Genomic DNA, 21,490 nt, shown 5'->3' on the forward strand with positions numbered 1-21,490 from the left:
CAAAAAGATATATGCATGCCTGACTGGGACATTGTGTGGTACACTGGAAATTGACACATTGTAACTGACTGTACCTCAATAAAAATAAACAAATAAATAAATATATATGCATGCCAATATTTATTGCAGCATTAATTACAATAGCCAAGATATGGAAGCAACCTAAGGGTCCATGAATAGATGGATGGATAAAGAAGATGTGGTGTGTATATATATACACACACATGCACACACAATGGAATATAATTCAGCCACACAAACACACACAGGAAAGAAATCTTGCTATTTGCAACAACAATGGATGGATCTAGAGGGCTTTATGCTAAGTGAAATAAGTCAGGCAAAGTCAATTATCATATGATCTCACTATGTGTAGAATCTAAAAAAAAACAAAACAAAACAAACAAACAAAAAAAAAACAGACTTATAGATACAAAGAACAAATGGGTAGTTGCCAGAGGGGAAGAGAATAGGGGTAGGGCAAAACAGGTGAAGGGGATTAAGAGATATAAACCTCCAGTTATAAAATAAATAAGTCATGAGGATGTGATATACAGAATAAGGTACATGGTTAATAATACTGCAATAATTTTGTATGCAGACAGATGGCTACTCAACTTCCCATGTTGACCATTCCATAATGTATGCAAATGTCAAATCACTATGTAGTACACCTGAAACTAACATAATATTGTACAACTATATTTCAATTTTTTTTAAAAAATTACATCTATTTTTACTTTTTAAAAAAGTGTAAAATTAGGGACAAATGTAAAGGTACAGTTGACCTTTGAACAGCACTAGTTTGAACTACAAGAGTCTATTTCTATGGGGATTTTTCTTCCAGTAAATACATACTACAGTTCTATACAATCTGACATTGACTGAACCTGCAGACACGCAGGGCCAACTGTAAAGTTACACAGAGATGATAACTGTAAAGTCATCCACTGTGTGGAGGGTCTGAGCCCTGAACTCCCACACTGTTTAAGGATCAGCTGTATTTAGTTAAAGCCTAAACTGCTTGGTTGAAATAAATATTACAGGAACTGAGGGCTGGGCAGGTATGGATTGGATTGGACCTTTCAGAGAAGGTTCCAGACAGAAAGTTAGTGTTGGTTTAAAATTAAAAAAAAAAAAACTTTGAAGCAACCATGATGTTCTTCAGTAGGTGAATGGATAAACATACCATGGTATAGCCATACAATGAAATATTACTCAGTATTTTTTTAAAATAAGAGCTATCTAGCCATGAAAAGACACGAAGGAATCTTAAGTGCATATTACTAAATGAAATTAGACAATCTGAAAAAGGGACATAAAGTATGATTCCAACTATAGACATTCTGGAAGACACAAAACTATGGAGACAGTAAAATGATCAGCTGTTGCAGGGGTTAGGGAGGAGGAGGGGGTGAATAGGAGCACAGAGAATTTTTAAAGCAGTGAAACCACTCTATATGATACTGTAATGGTGGATACATATCACTATACATCTGTCAAGAACACATAGAAAGAGAAACTCACACAAAGAGTGATGCCTAATGTAAACTGTGGACTTTAGTTAATAACAATGTACCAATCAACACTGGCTCACAAATACAAGATGTTAATAGGGGAAACTGCTTCAGGGCAGGCAGAGACTAAGTGAGACTATATGGAAACTCTCTGTAGTTTGCACTCAATTTTTTTGTAACTACTCCAAAAAATAGTCTGTTGTAATTTTTTTTAAAGTTTGCAAGCTATTCTCCCCAAGATTTAGTATTCACTTGTTTCTCTTACCTTTTTTAAATATAACTTTTAAAATTTAAATTAGTATAGTATGTGGTACGGGAGGGAAAAAAAATTTTTTTTCTCCTGTTAATGCCATCATCCCAACACCATTTACAGACATTTCTTCCCTCGGATCTGTGATGCTTTACGCAGCCTTACGCAGAGTAGGACCTATTTCTGCGCTAGTCCATTTAACATTTTGAATTACAATTGATCTACTCATCACCCAGTGAGTTTATCTTTATTCTTAGCTTTCTATGTCCCTGGTTTCTGCAAGTGAACCTTAAAAACAACTCTATTTCCTTTCAAATCATAGCCTACTAGAGCTAACAGACCATCAGAACCTAAATATGACAATACCCAAATGACTCATTTTACAGATGAGGAATTGGGGCCCAGATAGTACATAGAATAAACTAGTCATGCAACTGGTTAAAGGAAGAAATAGGACTAGTACCCAGGAGTTTTTCATCTATGTCAGAAGATAATCTAAATTTAATCTTCCAATTTTTCAAGCAGTTTAACCTTAGAAAATTTCAGAGATGTGTTCACTTATTAATTGAGGTGTAGTGGGCAAAACAGGGCACCTCATGTGCAAATGAACCTCAGGAAATCTAAGATAAGACAGAACCCTGGAGCTCTTCCCCAGCCCAGTCTCTGGGGAACATGCTCCAAGTTCTAGGATGGAGGGAACTGTAAGAAACTGAAAAATTAAAACCACTCTTGAGCATGGGTGGGAGGTAAGGATCCAGAGTCAGCCAGCAAGGACATCTACCTACCAAAGGAAGAAAACTGAATTCCAATTTTAAGGCAGGAACTGCCTGGGGAAAAGATAGCAGGAGTCTTAGCAGAGGCGCCAAAGGGGAAATAACTTTAGCCACAGGAGAAAGAACAAGAACAAAGGAGGCAAGTCTCCTGAGAGTTGACAATACCAATGGCAAACTAGGTTGGGTTCATAATCTAAAACTCTGTCATAATATTTACTCAGGCCTGAAGTCTCTGAGAGGATGTGGTGCAGAACTGAAAAGTTACACTTCTAGTGTGAACAAAAAGGACCCCCCCTCCACCTCAGGGGAGAAAAAGTGCTGTTCCCATTGATCCTCTCCCCCCATGTACCCACACTTCATTGTAACATCTTGCTTATGCGCAAACCCTTTGAAGTATTTTTGTTACATAGTGCAACTTCTATGTGTGGAAAGACATTGCCATTCAGCTAACCTTTCCTGAAAACAGTTTGGTACAGTATATCAAAAGCCTTAAAAATGTTCTTAACTTTTGACCCAGAAATTCCTCTTCTAAGGAAATAACCCCATTGACAAAGATTTATGCACAAAGATGTTTATTACAGCATATTTTTAATACTATACAAAAGTATTACACCTAAGTATTCAACAACGGAGTTAAATAAATAACGTTATGTTCATTTGATCAAATATCATGCAGCCATGAAAAAAAAATGATAGTCTTGAAGAATTAACTGGGAAATGTTATAAAACAACGTTAGACAAGAGAAGCAGGTAACTGTTGTTCATACTGTATAAACTCTATTATGCTTTTTTAATAGGAAAATACTAGGTGGAAGGATGCCAAAATGTTACCAGTGGTTGCCTCTGGATGGCAGGACCCAGAATTATAATAACTGACTTATCTTCTGCTTAAAAAAAAAAAAAAGTGACGGGAGGGTATGGCTCAGTAGTAGAGTGTGTGCTTAGCATGCACGACGTCCTGGGTTCAATCCCCAGTATCTCCATTTAAAATTAAGTAAGTAAATAAACCTAATTACCCCCTTCCAAAAAGAACCTTAACTCCTAAATGCCAGCAGGTCCAGTTAGATTCTGTAGGTTAAGGTTTCTGTTTTCTGTATCCCTCTACCCCACTTACAAAGCCCTCTAACCTGAACCACTTGCGATCCAAAGGAATAATATGCCAAAGACGAGGAAGACATGCAGAAGCACAAGACATCTTGCTTTGGGCAGAAATCTGCACCTCCACACCAAGGGAGTTTCCAAGCAGGACTGGAGAAAGTGAATATAGAAAGAACTAACGGAAGATGGATCACAGGAAGGCGGGAAACATGGGTCTCTCAGACATGGCTTGGCTCTCTGACTTTAGAACTATGCCTGGGAATGAAAGCAACCCAGTCCCGGTGTCAGACTCCAGAGCTCCTCCACCAAGAGGCTTCACTATAGCCCTAGAGGAAAGTAGTTACTTTCTTTGGATGAGGAACAGGACTCTAGAGTTTGAACTCCTGTAGCAACAGTTAAGTGGCTGGGAGGGGAAGATGAATAGACTGTGACAATAAACTGAGTCTTTAGAGAAGATTTTCTCAAATTTTAGTGGACTTAAGGGTTAACAGGGGGTGGGGGAAGGGATAAATTAGGAGTTTGGGATTAACATATACACATTACTATACACAAAATAAACAACAAGGACCTACTGTAGAGCACAGAGAACTGTATTCAAACTCTTATAATAACCTATAGTGGAAAATAATCTGAAAGAGAATATATATGTGTGTGTGTATTACTGAATCACTTTGCTATACACCTGAAACTAACATAACATTGTAAATCAACTCTACTGCAGTAAGTTTTTAAAATAAAAATAAATAAATAAAAGAAGTAACAGGGAGATTGTTTAAATTGTTGACTCCTAGGCTCTACCACCAGAAATTCTGATTTAATGGGTCTGGGGTAGAACCAAGAATGATGTATTTTTATCAAACAATTCCCACCACCACCACCAAAAGGCTTCCTGATGCATTGAGCACAGCTTTAATCACCTGGAGACGCTAGAAGAAATGAAATGATAAAGATAAGAGCAGAAATCAATGTCAATGAAAACAGGAAATCAACAAAACCAAAAGCTGTTTCTTGATATGAGCACTATAATTAATAAACTTCTAGCCAGGCTAACCAAGAAAGAAAGACACCAACTACTGATATCAGGAATGAAAGAGGGGCTATCACTGCTGGTCCCATGGACATTAAAAGGATAATAGAGAAGTATTATAAACAATAACCAAAAAAAATCTAGGAAGTCTGAAATTGTAGGCAAAATACTGTGTGTGCGCACTTCTCTGGAGAAAGTCCATAATTATCACCAGATTCTCAGGAGTTCCATAACTCAGCAAGGCTAAGAACTGTCTTGATGAGCACAAAAAGAACTAGGGAAGCTCACTCGGGCATCGGGTCAGAGGGGCAAGGGTAGGGTTTTGAAAAAAGAACAGAAAGTTACAAAGCCAAACTATTAGAAACCAAGCAGACGCAGGATGGAGTGATGCGAAAGCCAAAGAGGTGCAGAACCATGAGGATGTCCCTGAACTGTTTTCACCTGTAAGTCTGGAATGTTAATGGCTGTTTTTATCAGCCCCAGGAGCTTGGTGTGTGGGTGTGTGGCTTAGGGTGACATCATCTCCAAGGGAGAGTAATGGGGGGAAGGTGGGTGGACTTTCCTAGGCAACGTTGTGGAGATAAGGGAAGAAAAGGTGCTTAATTGGTGGGTTTTACAGTTTGGAGTTCACCTCCTATAAGAAGCTGGAGACAGTAAAGTAGTCCTGGTGGGCTCGATCTGAGGCAGTTGTAGTTGAGAGGGGGCAGCAATGACAGAAGTGGTCACCATGAGCCCAGATAACTGGCAGCATTCCCTTCCTCCCCACACCATCAGTCCTGGTGCACAGGAGGACCAGACTAGAGACTGGTCGAAGACGCTGAGACTGCAGCAAGGAGGACGAGTTCTAGTGCTCTGCCAAGAATGGGACAGAGGAGGGAGCGGCGTTCCAGCCCCGACTCTAGGAGGTGCTCAGTGAGACTGACTTTGTTAAAGGAATGAGCATATTTCCACACCCTCTTGGTTGTCCTTTGCAAACTGGGAAACAAGTATTACAAATACTATCATAAAAGGTTCACCTCCTGGACCGAATCTTCATTAGCTGAATTCCCCTCAAAACAAACTTCTCATTCATGTGTGATATCACAACAGTCTCTTAGCTGCTTTCCCTACCTCCAATCTTCTGCCCACAGCCCAAGTGAGAGTCTTCAAATATTCAACTGTTCCTCCAGTGGTTAGAGACAATTTTCAATGCCTCAGAATCCTGTTTTTAAATGAAATATGAATTACTGAGAAGCCCAATTTAATAAAACAGTCAGAAGCAAAGCTGTTCTTATTAAAATGTGTGAGTGACCTCGTGTCCCCTCTGCTCAGCCCCACCCTTCCATCCTTGTGGCCGCCCTGGTGGCAACACCACAGAACTCTAGGTGTCCATGGTGGTTTGAAACCCATTGGCCTGCATATGGCAGGAAAAGAACTTCATAACCCAAGCACTACAACTGCCACCACCATCCTTCCTTCTAGTCCCATTACCTGCCACTATCTAAGTGCCCCTGTGCCTCATCTACCTGGAACAATTAGCTCCCAAATTTTTTTTGCCATTAAAAAAAATTATTATTAAAAATTCATAAATATCAAATCAAATATTATAATAAACCTCCATATACCCGTAACCCAGCTTTAATGGTACCAGCTCACAGCCAATCTTGTTTCATTTATACTTCCCTGTTCACTCTTGCCCCATACTACTTAGAAGCAAACTTCCTCATAACATTTCATCCAGTAGAATTTCATTACATTGCTTACATTGACAAGGAATTAATTATAATCCACAATACCAGTGTCACACCTAAAAAGTAATAATCCCTTAATAAAATCAAGAATCTAGTGTTCAAATTTCCAGTTTTCTCCTGTCATTTTTATATCAGGATCCAAATAAGGCTGGTGCATTGAGATTGCTGATGTCTCTTAATCTATGGAAACTGATTCTTTTAATCTGTAGATATCCTTCCATCATTTTTGCAGTTATTTTAAGAATTAGGTTATTTATTTTGTAATTCTTTCCCCATTTTGCTAACTGCATCCTCGTGGAGCAGATTAACATCTCCCCCAATCCTCTGTATTTCCTATAAAATACTAACTGGATATAGAGGTTTGATCAGACTCAGGCTTGAATTTTTTTTTTTTTTTAAAAACTACTTTGTAGGTGGTATCTGATTGTTTCCTTTTGTGATGTTAGCAGCTGTTGATGCTCAACGCCTAAGGTCTTTTTATTAAAGATTAGAAAATAGTGATATTCTATTTCAATCACTCCATTTATTAGATAAAATGTTTTTATATAAACTTCCCCTCACCTACAATACCAACACCTCAATACTTTTGCACATTACCCTGTCTGTTCTGCATGACTTCACATCTCCAGCTGGTGGAATGCTAGTTATCCTTTCAAACCAACCTGAACATCACCTCTCAGTGAAGCCTTACCCTCCCTCCCAGGAGAGCTCACCCCTCTTCTAATGTAGAAATGTGTCATTATAATAATGCTTATAAACATATAAATGTAATGCCTGACATAAATTCAATGTCTCTATCCCTGGGGCTGGAACGCCTCAAAAACAGGAACAGCCTTTGGCCCTCGCCTCTGTATATAGTAGTAATTGAACAGATATTTGCAGGATGAATGAAATATTAATGGAGCCAGGATTTTATTTCAGAAGTCAGTTATCACTTAAGTGACATTATGTAAAATACAAGTTACAAAGCAACTGGCAACGTGGTAACCAGAATAAGAGTTACCAGAATTTAAGACACTTTACAAGTAAAGATGGAGTATAGCTGAGCTACCAAGTGTCCAGTCAGACATTAACCAGACTGAGAGGAGAGCTTGGGGCCTGACTTCAAAAAGACAGAAGAGGCATGGTGAGATCAGGCTGAGCCAGGATCCTCTGTAGGAATTCCATCAGGGACAAGTCAGAAGCAGGTAAGATTTGAACCCTGGTAGCACAATCAGTGTTTAAGAAGGGAAAGGAGGTCCTGAAAGAGGACTAAAAGGACTGGAGTTTGTTCCCTAGAATGCTGATGACGTCACAAGGGGCAGGAGATTAGAGAACTCTCTGGCTTAGGAACAATTTTTCTTTTTTTTTTTTAAAGATTGCATGACTTCCCAGTACCAAGAAAAGTTAACTAGCAACAAAGAGAGTAGGGTTTGCTTTGATCTGTTTCATTTTTGGATGATTTGCTTCTCTTCTGATCTTCCTATATATAGTGTTTGGATCTTGTTCAGGGGGGTCTGGGGCCTGGAAACCTGAGGGCATAGATTCAACCTTTTAACTCTTCTTCCTCTGGCATAAAACTAAGTTTCCATATCCTGAGGGGCCGGAGAAGTGAACAATTCACTCAACAAGATATGAAAATATTCTGTCTTTAAGTCAGATTGACCAACTCACACACCAGCCAGCAAATAATTTTTATTTCAACTTTGCTCTAATGGAAATTGTCTTGGAACTGTTCTCTTCACCCCTTCTCACACGTCACTCGCTGTCCTTTTCCTGCACACACTTAACTTCATCTGCACATACTATGTCCCAGTACCGTAATATTGAAGTAGGCTCCTCACCACCTCCTGTAACTGGTACCCTGCAAGCTTAGATTGTTCTGTCAGAGGTAGAACCGGATCTAATCCCCTACCCTCCTCTTGCCTTCTTCCATCTCTACGTTTGAAGGTGACATGCTCTATTCTTTAGTGGTTATTCTAGCTAATATGTATGGTTTCACAAGTCTTAAGTTAATCAATATCTTTACTTTCCTCCCGAATATAACATGAAAATTAGTGCTTTCATCACCTCAAGTTACATGCTATCGTTGTCCAGTATTTTAATTCTAGTCCGTATTTCCCTCCCAGAAACTACATATTGCTTTCACAGTTATTGCTTACTTACTTTCACCAACATCGTTGACCACTATCTTTGGTCAGTGTTCCTTCTTGCATTTCACTTTCCATTTGAGATCATTTTCCTTCTGCCTCAGGACATCCTGTATTACCTGTTTGGAGTGGCAAATACTGCTTTTGTCTGAAAATGTTTTGAATTAGCTTTCTTTAAAGTTTTACTACTGTATAGCACAGGTAACTATATTCAATTTCTTGTAATAACATGTTACTTATTATATAATGGGAAAGAATCTGAAAAAAATATATGTATATGTAAAACTGAATCACTGTGCTGGTACACCTGAAACTAACGTTGTAAATCAACTAAACTTCAATTTAAAAAATTTGTTTTAAGTTTCAGGATCAATTTCTATCAAAATAGTTCTTTTGTTAACAGGATGAAGGGTAAGCATCCTGCAGTTTCCTGGCTTTCACTGTTGATGCTGAGAAGTCCCCCATCGGGGCTGTTTTCTGTTGGTAGTCTGTATCTTATCTCTAGCTGCTCAAGATAGCGTTTACCTTGAAGTCTCTAGGCATGGGTTCTTTTATCTTGCTTGGAATTCATTTGGATTCCCAAATTTGAGATTTGGTGCCTTTCACCAAATCTGAAAATTTATCAACTATCAAGGATTACCTCCTTGAATATTGCCTCTTCCTATGATCTCCTCCTGGAGCTCCAGATAGCAATTAGGTCTTCTCATTCTCACGTCCTCTGTTGTCTCTCAACTTCTCTGCTGTTTTCCATTCTTCCTTCTCCTTCTTTGGACTGTATTCTGTATGATTTCTTGAGATTTTCCAAGTCATTAGCACCCCTTCAATTTCTCCAATTTAATCTGAGTTTTTATTTCAAGTTTGTATTTTTCATTTCTAATGCAGAAAGGCTTCCCCCCCTGCCCTCCCAAATCTACTGGGTTATTGTCCTTATTTTCAAGCTTGTTTTAGTTCATTAATCAACAGTTATTTCATTAGTCTGTGTAATAGTGTCATCACCTGAAGCATTCAAGGATCAGCTTCTGCATCTCTTTTATCCCCCTTACCACTTGTGGTCTTTTTTTTTTTAACCTCAGTGGCATACAAATTAATTTATTTGGGGGGTGGGTAATTAGGTTTTAGTATTTATTTTAATGAAGGTACTGGGGAATGAACCCAGGACCTTGTGCATGCTAAGCACACACTACCACTGAGCTACACCCTCCCCCCATCACTTGTGTCATTTCTTTGTGCATCTTATAATTTTTGAGCAAGGCTGTTCATTTGCCCTGGAAGTTATTATATATGAGAATTGAAGCTTTAGAGGGATTACATTTGCTTCTGAAAACACCTGGAGGTATGACCAACTGTAAGCAGATAGGGTAGGGGGGTCCCCTGAGGAAAAGAACCAAATGTAGCTTTTTACAAGAGAAGCCATTTTAGCCCCAAGCCACTTTGTGATCTACCTGGCCACAATATTTGCCCTTGAACAGGTCTCAGTGATAATGATCTTAAGGGAACAAAAGAACTGTTATCAGGCAAGAGAAGTAACAACAACAAAGATAATATTAAGTCAGTTGTAAAGACTCCCAGTTCTGTTTCAATGGTAAAGATCAGTCAACCACTGGAACCTAAGGGAAGATGACAATAACCTTTTCTGACCCTCTTGCCTTCAATCAGCTGAAGGTTGGGCTCTGTCAACCTTAGCCCCAATTCGATGCTGAATTCTCCTCTGCTCAAGCCACTTTATGAATATGCATATACCCTTGGGCTTAAAAATTCCCCAACTTTGCTGTTCATAGAGCCACTGCTTTGGGAGAGATCCTTGGTGTTCTCCTTACTTGCTGCAATAAATCCTCCCTTCTCCCCAACTTTGGCTTGGTTCTTCTGGCTCAACACCCACCAAGAGGCAAACCCAGTCTTGGGGTAACAGCAAGAGGGCTGAAACAAGTAAGTTCTTTGCTGCCCCCATTATACTCTACAGAGTTTATTTCTTGTGCACCTTCACACTGAGGGGATCCCAGCTTTACCTGCAATTACTTTAGTTTCATTTCGTTTCCCATATCCTGCGTAGTCACTAAAATAGATGTTTACAGCCTGCTGAGTTTGGCAAAAACAGTAAAGCTAGCTTTAGCAGTTGTTCACTTCCTAGGATTCCAGTTTTCACTTCATTTTGAAGATCTATGGATTCATTACTTTTGTGCTTGTTCAGCAATGTGTTTATAAGGATTTTTTTTTTATAAATACATTTTACCGAGCATCTTGTTTCTGTTGAAAGTATTTTTCAGAGTATCTAATCCACCACAGTGCTGAAAACAGAAGCCTGAATTAGTTCCAACTATACACTACACTCCCCCGACCCTTGATTCTCATAACAAGAGTGGGCTGTAAAAAGGCCCAGAGTCCAAAGTTTACAAAAGACCAATGATAAACTTTGCCCTAGAGATGGAACAAAAAGACTGAGGTGAAGAGCAGAGTAAGTGCCTGCACATTACCACAGATACAAGTGCCTTATGGCATTCAAACTATTTGTCCATAAGCGCAAGATATCTAGGGAAAGACAGCAAGATAGCAATCCCTTCTGTATCCTCAATAAATGGAAGAATCTGTCCTGTTCAACAAAAAAGATAGAAATGTATATGGTAAGAAGCACAGCACTTTTTCCTCAACTAGAAAAAAACAAAAAAGCTAGTTGCCACAAGCTCCTAAATTACACGAACAGGGGTAAAGCTCTTAATCCATTCGTGGATAGGCGACTCTGGCTGTTTCCTGGTTATTTCGTACTGCATAAAAGGGGAAAAAATGTAAGTCAGGACATAATAATGCAGACAGAACAAGATAATTCCTTTCACTGATGCTTTCCCTACCTCACTTCCTCCAGCTTCCTCTCCATGTCTGCCCCTAAATTCTGGATGGATCAGCTGATGAACTAATGCTTTACCTGACAGAGACAACAGGAAAGTCAAGAGGTCTTAAGGTTGTATGAAAAATAAATTCGCTCCTACAGTGTGCGGTTTGTGTACATGCGCTTTCTTAACAAAGGCTGTCTCTCAGGAGTGATTTAAGTTTCCATACATACTTCCTTGGCTTTGGCCAGTGGGGTCACTTGCTCCCCTGTTGTGATACCCGTTGTAGCCAGAGGTGAGATTTTGTTATAGCCGTCAGCTTCAGGAATTTCTCTATGCCCTAGAGGCCCCTATATCAAGGGCTAAGGCCACCTCTCAGGGTATTATCTACATGACATTAATTGCAAAAGAAATCTCTCCTACCCACATGCTACATAGCCTGTCACTATTATCAAATTTCAAAGTAAGCAATTCATTCCTTTGAGAGAACATTGTTTCCTCTATGAACTCTCCTTTACTGTGCTTACCACCACCCCCATGAAATCAGTATTACTGCCAGTGGTGTTAAGCCAGTCATCCTGGCTTCTAGTTTGAGGCTGAAATCTTAAGCAAGTCTCTAGATCAGTCTCTCAAGTTGCAATTAACTGACCACAGATATCGGAATGACCTAGGTTACTTAACAAGATTTCAGACTCCTGAGTCCCACCTGTTGAAGCAGTTTTTGGAAATGGAGTGTAGGAATGTCTTTTTAACAAGCTTCCCAGGTAGTTCTTGTGTACTTGCTCAGATCTGTAAGGCCAGATCTAGTTGGTCTATAACTCCATCTATGAAAATAACAAGATGAACCTTTACTATCCTATACTTCAGATATAAAGATAGACAAAATGAGAAATGATCTAGAATGATGGTCCTTAGTTCTTTCTAGGTGAGACTTTTAATTTGTAACAAATTGCATTAGTTCAGCAAGAAAGAACAAGTGGCCAAGTGAGGTTAGAACTTTGTCAGAATGTCACAGCAAGACTCATTACAGCCATTCCAAACATGTTCACAAAAAAGCCTCACTGAGGCAGAAGAGTGGATGAACATAACCTACAACCTAAGGAGGGGAGGGAGGTGGGCGGGCGGGGGGTGGGGGGGCTCAGTCTCTAAAGGATCCAGGAATAAGTGGGCAAAACCCACAGGATTCCTAAAGCTGGTGTAAGAGATAGACTTCAAAAGCATTACTAAGTATCAAGAAACAAGACACAAGGACTTCACAGATCATTCTTAATACCTTTAGTTAAGGGCAGAGAAATGTTTTGAAAAAATACCAATCTCAGCTGCATAGAATTTTCATGGATTGTAGTCTGTATGAGAAAGGATCTGTTTCATTCTCTAATCTAAACCTGACATCCACAACAATGCCTGGCATATAGAAGATGCTGAGTAAATATTTATTGAATGAGATAAAATAAATGGACTGATCGAGGGAGAGGGGAGAAGAGTAAGGTTTGTATATAGATCAATGCCAGTGGATAATAAAGAATATACTGGCTATTCACCAGTAGCCAGGTTTTTCTACACAGATAATAAAAAATCATTCCAACTAGGGCTACCAAACTTCTTTGGAAAGCAAACTCTAATAGCTTTTTGGTTCTGTGCTTCATCTAAAACTGTCAGACATGAATCAAGCTTTAAAGGGTATCAGCAATACTACTTAGATCTCCTGATCTCACTACCCAAGAAAGTTTTAATACCCAAGACCTAGTTCAACAAAATTGAGACATGAGCATCACCAGAAGCAGCTATATATTTTTAATCTAAAGATTGGGCATACAGAAAGCATTTTACATAAATTCTCGAGTCTTAGTATGTAACAGGAAATATGAATCCCAAAGAAATAAGCATCTTTCCATAGGTCTTAATCCTTGACATCTGCAATAAAGACACCCCTGGTAATCCAACAAATATTTGCCACCCACCCACATTACTACTTGGTAGGACACAAAGGAAGCTATAGGCCTGCCCCTTGTCTTCTCACTAAAGGACTGCAGATAGCCTGAGAAGAAACATTATGGCCAGGGAGCCTTTTAATTCTACATTTTCCTATTTGTTAGGATGACGGTTGGAGCTGGTAGCTTCTAATCTTCCTCCCATAAATGTTCAAGAGGGTCATGTACTGCAATGAGCTTTATTCAATGTTAGTTTTGTCAAATGTTGCAAAAAAAATCCCAGTGACTAAGGAAGTTATTAATTCTTTATACTTCAATTTCCTATCTCTAAGTTAGCAATAAGATTATTGTACTCTACTTAGCCACATTTAATTTTTAAGAATCTTCAGGGGGATTTTTAAATATATTTTTAAAGATGTTCCTTGTTAAGAGTTGGGATTGAGCTCAAAATAAATCCATCCTGGTACAACCCCCTTCTGGTTGCTCTGGAGAGAAAAAAAGACACTGATACATAAGGAAGTAACCAAGATGAAAAGGAGGAAGAAATACAGCTTGAAGTGAAGAAATGACACAGACCCCCCACATACACACTTTAAAAACTTTATTTATATAAAAAAAACTCATTTGTTTTTAAAAGCATTAACAAGAGAGAAAGAAAAACAGAAAAGATATGGAGCAGAAGACATGCCCCTTAGTAGTGTTCGGTGGGAAGGTGGGATTTTTGGTTCTCTGGAAATGAATGTTTAGTGTTTTTATAAATGAAAAAAAAAAAGACAGTTAAAGGTCCCCAAAAGCCCATGGCTGTTCTAATACCCACACCCCACCGAGAAAAAGAGCACCAGGAAAAGAGCAGAAGAAGACAAGAGAAACCATGAGTGGAGCCAGGTCCAGATGGGGGTGACTTCCCCTGTGCAGTATGCTCTTAGGGTCACAGAGAGGAAAAGGCTCCTTTTTTGCCAGAAAAGGAGAGGGAAGAAATGTGAAGGGGGGAAAGGGGTGAATAAGGAATTTTAATGCTTAGGGGAAGGGGGAGGAGGGTAGTGGGTTGTGCACTTGTCTCCTACCCCATAGCCTCAATACATAAAGGAAAGGGGAGAGAGGAGGATAAAGATTTCCAGTTGCACTGAACAGAGCTTTTAGATTAAGGGGAGGAGTAAAAGGCAAATAAGGGAAGGGGTTAAAAAAAATAATCAACCGCATAGCAGCTGATTCCTCTAGCCCAACCCACTAATACACAAAACTAAAAGGAGGGGGTAGGGCAGGGGACAGACACGACTTCCCTAAAACCCCTTCAGAGATGACAATTCTGGGCAACTAAGGAGTAAGAGCCACACCACTCACTCCTCCCACCAACCTCATTTTGAGATTCATCAAAACAGGATTTTTGCAAAATCCCAACATATACTGTTGAGCAAAAGCTTGCTATGGCTGAAATCAGAGACTATTCCAATTCCCAGTGGAGAGATTGAGGTTCTCTAGGTCACCTCTCCTCTTCTTTCTGCTGTTCAGGGCCAACAGTGGGTAAGACAGCAACAAAATATAATTTGCAAAATCATGAGAAATGAGACTGCAGAGGCAAAGAAAGGCACATGGAAGGGAGGGAGGAGATGTACCCCAGGCCAAAGGCACAAAGAAGAGGCAAAGCCAGGGGTGATCCCCACCTTTTAAGGGTAAAGGGGGCAGGACTATGTACATCAAGTCCTTTAGTCAGTCGGTAACCAATCCAGGGAGGAGGCAGGGGAAGATGGGGTTATAAGGGTGAGAAAAGGAGAAATAAGGGCAGGGGGAAGCCAGCTTTGAAACTTCCTGCCAGTTTCAGACTAAACGATTCATGTACATTCCTACTAGCTCCTCCTAGGGGTTCTTCTCCTCCCCGGAAGACATCTTTCTGCTCCTTCTCACCCAAAAAGTCTTCCTTGACATATTCTCCTCTTTCTAAAGCCTCTTGCAAATGGCCAGGCAAAGTCAGCAGACATTATCACAGGATAGGAGAGAAGGGTTAAGGACAGCCTCAGTAAGGGGCAGCAGCAGCAGCCCAGGGTTGGCATGAGGCTTGGAGAAGACATGGAGTCTGTAGGTCCTTGATGCTCCCTGCCCTGGAGATGAGGAGAGCAAGGTTTCTTAATCTCAGCTCTAGGTGACTTTCACTTAGTCAAGGGCCCTTGCCAGGTGGTACGTGCCAATGTTGCCGTCCTTCTTTGCTTCAAAAATAGTCATTAGGAATGAGGGAAGAGCTCAAACTTTCCATTCTCAAAAAAAAAAAAAAAAAAAAGCAGCCCCTTTCCCACCAGGAAAAAAAAAATCTTGATTAAGAACCATCGGTTTATCACATTGCTGGACACTGCATATACAGCATGTAACTTCCAATTCTTCCCACGGCTTCCAGTGAAGAGTCCCACTCTCTCCCTCCTTCCACACAAGGCCAGGAGTTCCAGGGAGAGCTGGCAAAAAGAGCTAATCTGCAGCAGTTTCTCAAGATATGCTTATAACTGAGTCAGGCTTCCAGGAAATAACTGCAGGGGTCCTGGAGGGGGAGGAGGGACAATTAAGCTTCACTGGAAGAAGTTAGGAATTGATGGGAAGAAGGCAGCCACTTAGGGCTGTAAGGGCAGGAGGCAGCCTGGCAGTTGGCACAACAGTCCAGCAAAGAAAGGGAAAAATCATCAGTCCATTTCACCACCAAAAAATAAAAATACATATATTATAAGCCCAGATGTAGCGGAGAGAGTGGCGCTAAATCTTCTGCTGTGGGGAAAAAAGAGAAAGAGATGTTAATAGGGTTGGGGAATAAGGAGAACCAAAAGGTAGTTAAGCAAATCTGGAGGGAAGAAAGTAGCACATAATGGAGAGTCAGATCACCAGCAGCATATCCCAGCCTCTTAAGAGGTAATAATCACAGAAGCAGGACCCTCAAGCCCCACGTGGCGGAGACTGATCAGATTAGTATGATTGGTAAACTGCTGGCACACAGGGACCTCCTTCCTCAAGGATGAACTTGGGGTTGGCTGGAGGACATACCATGGAGGGGTAAGACACTTGGTCCCCCTCATCATCCAAAACCAACTCATCCAACTCTTCCTCCAGAGATTCCTGCCCCTCGTCCTGCTGTGAATACATGCAATTTGTTAGTATGAGAGTAAGAAAACAGGAACTTCATGAATGTGTGCCAGACCTAGGGAAAATCCCCACATGTATAAACCCAAACAAAACAAGGTAATAGTAAGTGAAGGGCAAGACATTCGAGAAAGGCAGGAACAGAAAAAGAGTAATGTGAGAATAGATCAGCTGGCGTTAGTCACAAGTAACACATCTACAGCCTTCCTTCCCCCATGTCAACCATGGCAGAATGGCCCAAGAAATCCCAACATGAATCAAAACTCCTACTTTTTCCCTGAAAAATCCCTACAAGGAAAGGATGCTGTCTTTCACTAGGTACCTTTTCCCTATTTCACAAAACACTCAGGCTTCAAAACAGAACTACCCTTAGAAGGACAACAGTATATAAAGAGGATTTACCATCAGGGGTGTTCCCTTCAATGGCTCCATATCGCCTAGATCTCCAGATCGATCCAGTGTTCTATTGTGGTCCCCTCTCTCATTCAGTGTGGAATAGTTGTTATCTAGTTAAAAAAAAAAAAAGAAAAAGTACACAGAAACATGACAGTCCCTTCCACTATACAATATATTTTAAGCAGGTAAGTGTGAATTGGCACCTCTACTGGGCACTAAGCTTTAGTCAGATGTTCCAGAAAGGTATTAAGGTCTCATTGTCCTTGACTTAAAAAAACTTAAATCTATTTGGGAAGGCAATATATATGAAATATGCAGGGTGTGACATACGATAATAAAACTAAACTGAAAAGATCTGTCTATGAAGGGGACTGAAATTAGAAGAGAGTGAGGTATGCTGCAACTGTTAGGAAGGACCTAACAAAGGAGGCAGGACTTCAGCCAAGCCTTTAAGGATGAAGACAATTTAGAAAGCAATTAGGAAGGACATTCCAATAGGAGGTATTAAATAAGCAAAATTTTAGAAGTATAGAGTGGAGAGACAGAACACCAAGTAGACTAGGTGGGCTGAAACAGAGCACAAGAAGAGAGGACAGAGGAAGACTGGGGTCAGACTGCGAAAGGCTGTAACAGTTTAAGGACACAAATTTGATTCTGTACTAATGGGGGGGAGGCATATGAAGATTTCTTTTAAACCTATAAGCATGTGGGAATGTGGGGAAAGTAGATGGATCAGGTTTTACTCAGTTTTGTCACATCCTTCCAAATGGAAAACTCCAGCCAGTGCTCTTTCAGGAACTGGAAAGAACTGCAGAGCCAGACAGTTCTCCTCCTCCCAATGAACCATTACTCCATATCCTCAGGCAGGAATTAATCACCTACCTAATGATTTTGTGTTTGATCCCATATTGCTCATCTGAATTTCTTCCCGATCAGGTTTCTTATCTGTAGGAAGTTAGAAAGTTATCCAAGTCAAAAACCAACTCTTCAAATCTATACTCATCATAAAAAAATTGTTTCCTAGTCTGACCTCCCTTCCCCCTCCCACCCATTAAATTTTTACTGAGCACACACCAAGTGCAAGGCTCTAGACAAAGCCTTCATGGGACTTAAAAAGATCCCTTTCCTACAGACTTCTAACACAAGAAATCATTCACTAAGCCAGAAGGTTTCAAATTATTTGGTCTCAAGGCCCCTTTATAGTCTTGGAAATTATGTAGGTCCAAAGAGTATTCATTGGTGTAGGTTACAAATATTAATATCTATTGTTCTAAACATTTTTAATGTTGATTTATTTCATTAAAAAATAATAAACATTCCATGTTAACATAAATAATACTTTTAATTTTTAAAAAAGCATTGTTTTTCATTTCTGCACCTCTTTAAAGTTTGGCTTAAGATGAGATAGATTCTTATACCTGCCTCTGTATTCAATCTGTTGTGATGTTATTTTGGATGAAGGGTACAAAGAAAATCCAGCCTCATAACAGGTAAGAAGTTGGAAACTGGAGGAGAATTTTAATGGTCTTTTCAGATAACTGTGGATACTCTTTGATAGTATACTAATACTCGACATTAGAGCTTCTTTAAGGTTAGCAGCGATGTAGAATCTGAATCCAAACTAATGCTCTCTTCATACTCTGTTAAATTAAAACCCACCGGTCTGTCTTGCACTCTGAATTGATCAATTACTCATACATAATTTTGAAATTCACTTGGAACATACTGGTTCACAGAGTTATGCAGATCTTCTAAATGTTAACCCATTTCATGATATAATATTAAAAACTCACATTCATTAATATCACCACTGATTTCATTTAAAAGTGTTTTAAGTATTGGGATGTTACCAGACTCACAGTGGCAGATAAGTTTTCCAAAATTAAAATTTTCACTTGACAATTGAGGCATCATGTACTGTCAGTTATTTTTCCTCAAAGTGACAAGTTCACTGCAATCATTTCGAGAAAATGTCTGTCAAATACCCGAGTCTGAATAAGCATAGTTTGTCTTTTCAGTCATTTTAAGTAAAGAATAGTATTCCATTAAAAAAAAAAGCTTTGTTTTTTTTTTAAGTGGCTAGTCTACCTAGTAACTCAAACAATAACATGAGTGCTTTTCCTCAAGATAACCACCATGCTCTGGGGAATGCAGCAGGGTGCTTTATGAGTACTGCCTACTTCATCAACAGAGGATGTTAAACAGATGTGTACTCAAGGGCAGAAAACAATAAAGCTAATAATTTTTACAGCACAATCGAGTACATTCTTAAGTGAAACTGGATCTTTACAAACTGCAAGTACATGGCAACGAAGACCACAATGACTAGTCTAGTTTGGTGTCACTGTCCCGGTTTAAGCTCAGTCCCCCAGCAGTTAAGTGCCACCACTGCTTCTGCACCATCAACACAAACATCAAGAGACTTGGTGATCCTCAGACCACATTTCAAGTACCCTGAATGAGGAGGAAAGGGAAATAGCTCAGTGGTAGAGTGCATGGTTAGCATGCATGAGGTTCTGGATTCGATCCCCAATACCTCTATTAAAAAGAAAAGAAAAAAAGAACCCTGAATGAGGCAAAACCCAAGTGGCATTAAGATAAGGGCTATAATATACATTTACGTGAAAAAGAAAATATTTTACAAAACAAAATATATGACATCTTTTGGGTGTGCTTGCTCACATAGTGATGTTTAAAAGATATTACAAAATAGCAGTGGCTATCTCTGGGTAACAGAAATAAGTGATCTTCTTCTTGCCATTTTTCTGGTTTGTCTGCATTTTCTAATTTTTCCACAGTAAACACTTATTACTTAGTATTATATGGAAATTTAAAAGGGAAAAATATGTAGATCTTCCCTGGACTTACAATTGGGTTATTTCCCAATAATCCTATCTTAAGTTGAAAATGTAAGTCAAAAATGCATTTAGTGCACCTAACCTACCGAACATCATAGCTTAGCCCAGCCTACCTTATACATACTCAGAATAATTACAATCAGCCTACAGCTCAGCAAAATCACCTAACACAAAACTACTTTATAATAAAAATATCTCATGTGATTTATTGAATACTAGACTAAAAGAAAACAGGATGGCTGTCTGGGTACAGAACAGTTTTAAGTGTACCAGTTATTTACCCTCGTGATGGTGTGGCTGACTGGGAGCTGTGGCTCTCTGCTGCTACCCAGCATAAGAGAGTATCCCACTGCATTTCTCTAGCCCAGGGAAAGATCAAAACTCAAAATACGATGTACGACTTCTATGTAATGCATATCACTTTTACACTATCTTATAAAGTTGAAAAATCATAAGCCAAACCATGATAAGGGACTGTCTGTATACATATATCAAATCATTATGTTGTACATCTTAAATTTATACAATGTTATATGCCAATTATATCTTCAATACAGAAAACAAGGTGAGTAGGGTTCACTTTCCACTCATTTTAAGTCCACAAGCAGAGATAGGGGACCACAGCCAGGCTGCCTGTTTATTTTCTAATGCTCAGGCCTACCAGCTTCTATGTTATAATCCTGAAGTGAAGTATTACTCTCCTCTACCAAACAACTAGCTCCTTCAGAAATAAATATACATCCTATAGATAGTAAACCACTAAAGAAGAGCAGAGGTGGAATAAAAGCAGAGAGGTACGCCCCCTGGACACCGTACCTGACTTCTGGTTCCGGTCAATGAGAGGGAGAGTGCTATCATCGTAGGAATGACTACTCTGGCTTCGAGAAGCACTGTTTAGATTCACCTGGAGGCAAATATAAAATGCAATAATGTCACAGGGTACTGAATTCACAAACATCTTATTCCTTAATAGGCAGGGACTTTTTAGGTCCCTATTTCCAAATACAACTCTTACCAAAAGGTAACTCATAAGGGTTACGTAAATACCTATATAGTAAAACAAACTAGGATATAATGGCTTCTATTTATGTTCCTGAACAGATTACAAAGGTACCAAACACTATCAGAAGGAGATAAAGTCTCAGAAAATGATAAACTCCTTCAAAGGGCTATGGCAGATTTGGAGAAAAGTCAAAAAGGCCACCATACTTCACTGCACCAGTGTTCACACTACGCTAAGACAGACAGGAAGACCAGAGCTATCTGAGCAGCAAATGCACTATAGGCACGTTCTTTTTTGGGAAGAGTAAACCAAATGATTTCCTCACTAACAGAGACTTGCGTCAAAAGTAGACTCAGTGTGATAGGGAGACAGAAGAAACCAAACACAAAAAGCATTACTGGAAACCAAGGGGAAAAACAAAGATCAAAGTCTCAGTCCAAAGAGTTATTTATTCTACCTGAAAGTCTGATTTTTTCCATCCTTCTTTTTCCAGTGGCTTCCGTAGTTCCTTATATCCCCAGATTGTCTGCAATACAAGTGCTGCTGCTCGAACTTCTTTTTCTGAGCGGTTCCTTTTAAGGAAAGTAACATATGAAATTTGGATGTAAGACCAGGGAAGAAGCTGAGAACTTGTACTCTCTAATACAATGTAACATAAGAATATAAATTCCAAAATGGGCAAGAGCAAATACTCACTCACAAAGTCTGGTATTTTAACTCAAAGAGTGACACAAAAAAAAATGTTTGATGGAAGTCTTATCAATGTTTGGATCAACATTAAGACAGAAAAAAGAGCCATACTTCTTCACATTTTGTATGTTAACAAGGGGAAAAAAAATTAA

The 21,490-nt window shown here is 39.4% G+C and overlaps 1 protein-coding gene and 1 long non-coding RNA gene across 9 annotated transcripts in view; both read right to left on the reverse strand.

Moving 5' to 3' along the window:
* Window positions 1-3,428: 3,428 nt before the first annotated feature.
* Window positions 3,429-21,490, reverse strand: part of CTNND1 (catenin delta 1) — a 53,712-nt gene continuing 35,650 nt past the window's right edge. For 4 of the 8 annotated variants that reach the window (XM_010994331.3, XM_010994327.3, XM_010994326.3 and 1 more), the window contains 6 exons: window positions 21,106-21,220; window positions 20,462-20,549; window positions 17,670-17,732; window positions 16,794-16,897; window positions 16,296-16,382; window positions 13,125-16,022 (listed from right to left, as the gene is read on the reverse strand). In XM_010994331.3, coding sequence (XP_010992633.2) covers window positions 16,011-16,022; window positions 16,296-16,382; window positions 16,794-16,897; window positions 17,670-17,732; window positions 20,462-20,549; window positions 21,106-21,220 — 469 coding nt within the window. In that variant the 3' untranslated portion in view covers window positions 13,125-16,010. Of the gene's footprint in view, window positions 5,867-13,124; window positions 16,023-16,295; window positions 16,383-16,793; window positions 16,898-17,669; window positions 17,733-20,461; window positions 20,550-21,105; window positions 21,221-21,490 lie in introns of those variants that run through there. The other 4 variants (XM_064492310.1, XM_064492311.1, XM_010994330.3 and 1 more) reach the window with 4 other exon arrangements.
* Window positions 7,717-12,424, reverse strand: LOC135322648 (uncharacterized). The gene is made up of 2 exons (XR_010383338.1): window positions 9,165-12,424; window positions 7,717-8,643 (listed from the first exon to the last, which is right to left on the reverse strand). It is a non-coding gene; the product is annotated as an uncharacterized LOC135322648 (long non-coding RNA).

The sequence above is a fragment of the Camelus dromedarius genome, chromosome 12 (genome assembly GCF_036321535.1).
Source record: "Camelus dromedarius isolate mCamDro1 chromosome 12, mCamDro1.pat, whole genome shotgun sequence".
Lineage (NCBI taxonomy): Eukaryota > Metazoa > Chordata > Mammalia > Artiodactyla > Camelidae > Camelus > Camelus dromedarius.